Consider the following 2,501-nt stretch of genomic DNA (forward strand, 5'->3'; position numbering starts at 1 on the left):
AGCTCTATGTTGTGCCGTTCCTCTGTTATTCCTCCTAGAAATCTTTGAATACATTGACAACTGGGTGTTACCAGTTAGGGGTGTGTCCCTAGACAGACTGACACTGTCCAATCAGTGCTGATCGTGGCAGACAGTGTAGGGATATGCCAATTTGACAAGGGGAATTGTAACATCCAGTCGTCAATTTATTCATAAATTTCTAAAAGGAATAACAGAGGAACGGCACAACGCACAGTTCTAAGAAAATATGTTCTAGAATTCATATTTTATGGGGAATACAATTATGTACTATTATAAACATGTCAGGAGAGGTGGCAGGATCTCTTTAAGATATTAAGAACTCTTTTTTTTTTTTCAAGCCTCAACTCCATTTAATTATCCACGGCTCTTGTTGACAAGGAAGAATACTATGAAAAGTCTTTGTCTTATAAAGTCAAAGTTTCTATTCTCCACTTCTTAGAAATATACTCTAGGTATTGGCTTGTTAACTGCCGACAAACTGGCATTTCTTGTTATTTTTAAAGTCTTCTTCATACCAAAGTATGTGTTGGCACCAGTTATGTAGAGTCTTTGAAAACACAATTTATTTTGGCACCACTGGTGAATTCAATCTATGGTGAACTGTTCTTATAAGACAAGGTGCAGTTGGTTTTTTGAGTGCCTGTGGTTTGCACGAGTTTACAGGGGGGTTGCCACTAACAGGTTGTGTAGACTGAGGTCAGCAAATTCGGCTCTAGTGTACAAAATACAAATTGGGTCATTATTTAATATTTTGGGATTTTTGAGACTATACCCCATCACAAAAGACCTAGCACCCACTGTTTTGGACCCATCAAATCTTGGAGATATCTACTGTGATGTGGACCTAGCACTGATTGCACTATGATACAGCACTTTATATATACCATGTTCAGAATGACAAGGAGATCTGCTGGATGAACTAGGTCATGTTGACATCCCTTCTTAGAACGTCGGTGTTGATAGAAGCCAGAGTTCTTTGAGGATACACTAGAGAATCTGACATCTCATATTTATATGGTGCAAAGAAGCTTAAGGTCCTTCCAGGACACACAGGAATAACAAGGAAGATTGCATAAATCTCTGTTCCCTTCCATAAACCACACAGGGTATTTTTGTGTGACCAGCCACAGAGGAACAGGTGCTACTGTAGGCACAGGCCGTAAACATTGCAAAACCCGGATTCACATTTCAGTAACAGATCTGTTGCCGTTTGACACTCTGTCCTGATTGTTTATAATGAGTTTGAGTTTTCCTTGAATGGTGCAAATAACAACTCTTTTGAAGCTGTCTGACAAGAAGAAATAGATCACCGGGTCCAGGCAGCTGTTGAGAGTGGATAAACAGAGCACCAATTCATTGGTAATATGCAAAGTCTGTTTCCAGGACAAGCTGGGGATGATATTTATCTGGGCCAGAACATAGGGCACACGTACTAAGTGATAAGGGACAAAACACACAATAAAAATGATTAGAACAATGAAGGACTTTTTCATTGCCCGGTTACTGTTTCTTTTGGTTTGTGGCTGGTTCTTCATCGTAGATGCTCTGTGGAGTTTAGCTGAGATCTTTGTATAAAAATAGACAAAAAGAAAAAGAAGAACAAAGAAAGCAATGACCGCAGTCAGGTTGATGGCGGCTGACACGTTCCCCTTCTTCTTGAAGTGGAAGCACTTTTGGCTACAAGGTTCATTTCCTTTGTTTTCAAATAAGAATGGGACAATACAAATCACATTGATCGCCCAGACCACATGAGCCGCCCTAGAGCTCCATTGGACGCCATGGATTTTGTACTGTTGTAGAGGCCTGATTATTTTAAGATACCGGTCCATACTGATGAGGCTCAGAAACATGATACTTGCATACATATTCAAGTAGAAGAAGGCACCTATGATATGACACAAGAGCAAGGGGCCATTACTGTTCTGATATGCAATGCGGAAAGGTAAGCATAGTGCTAAGAGGAGATCAGCTATTGCAAGGTTCCTCATGTATATGGTCATGGATGTACATCTTTGACAATTTGTCCAGAAGACAAACAGAGCCAGAATGTTGCTCAGAAGGTTTAGTCCACAAACAAATGAGTAAACCACAGGAAGCGTCCAGGACAAGATTCCATCTTGGATGTCACAGCCATTAGAAGGAGGTAATGAAGATATATTGAGGTGAAAGGACAGAGGACCAGAGGTCTCCAGAGTCCATGTCTTTGTAGTCACGTCACTTGGTGTTGAGTTTGTCAGAAGGTCCATTATCTGTGAAAGGAGAACAGAAAATAACTTAGACATGTTACGTGTGATGTATTGTCAACCTCTCTAAATATTTGTATTCAATTTTCCTTTCTAGTGTTATTACCATTTTCATATTATTTGAACGTTGTCTCTTTTTTATATGTAATGTATATATACTGTCTTAATGATTTTTTTTTTTTTTGTAATGACTGAATTCTATTTGCCAGGGGTGTACATAAACATGAACGTCTGTAA

At 39.3% G+C, this 2,501-nt stretch overlaps 1 protein-coding gene across 1 annotated transcript; it reads right to left on the reverse strand.

Moving 5' to 3' along the window:
* Window positions 1–1,202: 1,202 nt before the first annotated feature.
* Window positions 1,203–2,267, reverse strand: LOC142658799 (putative G-protein coupled receptor 34). Its single transcript, XM_075834414.1, has one exon. It carries the CDS (start codon window positions 2,265–2,267, stop codon window positions 1,203–1,205), a length of 1,065 nt encoding a protein of 354 aa, XP_075690529.1.
* Between the last annotated feature and the right edge of the window lie 234 nt (window positions 2,268–2,501).

This window comes from Rhinoderma darwinii, chromosome 8 (genome assembly GCF_050947455.1).
Source record: "Rhinoderma darwinii isolate aRhiDar2 chromosome 8, aRhiDar2.hap1, whole genome shotgun sequence".
NCBI lineage: Eukaryota > Metazoa > Chordata > Amphibia > Anura > Rhinodermatidae > Rhinoderma > Rhinoderma darwinii.

Coding starts and splice junctions, on each gene's coding strand:
- LOC142658799 (XM_075834414.1), bottom strand. CDS start 2,267: ATGGACCTTCTGACAAACTCAACACCAAGTGACGTGACTACAAAGACA.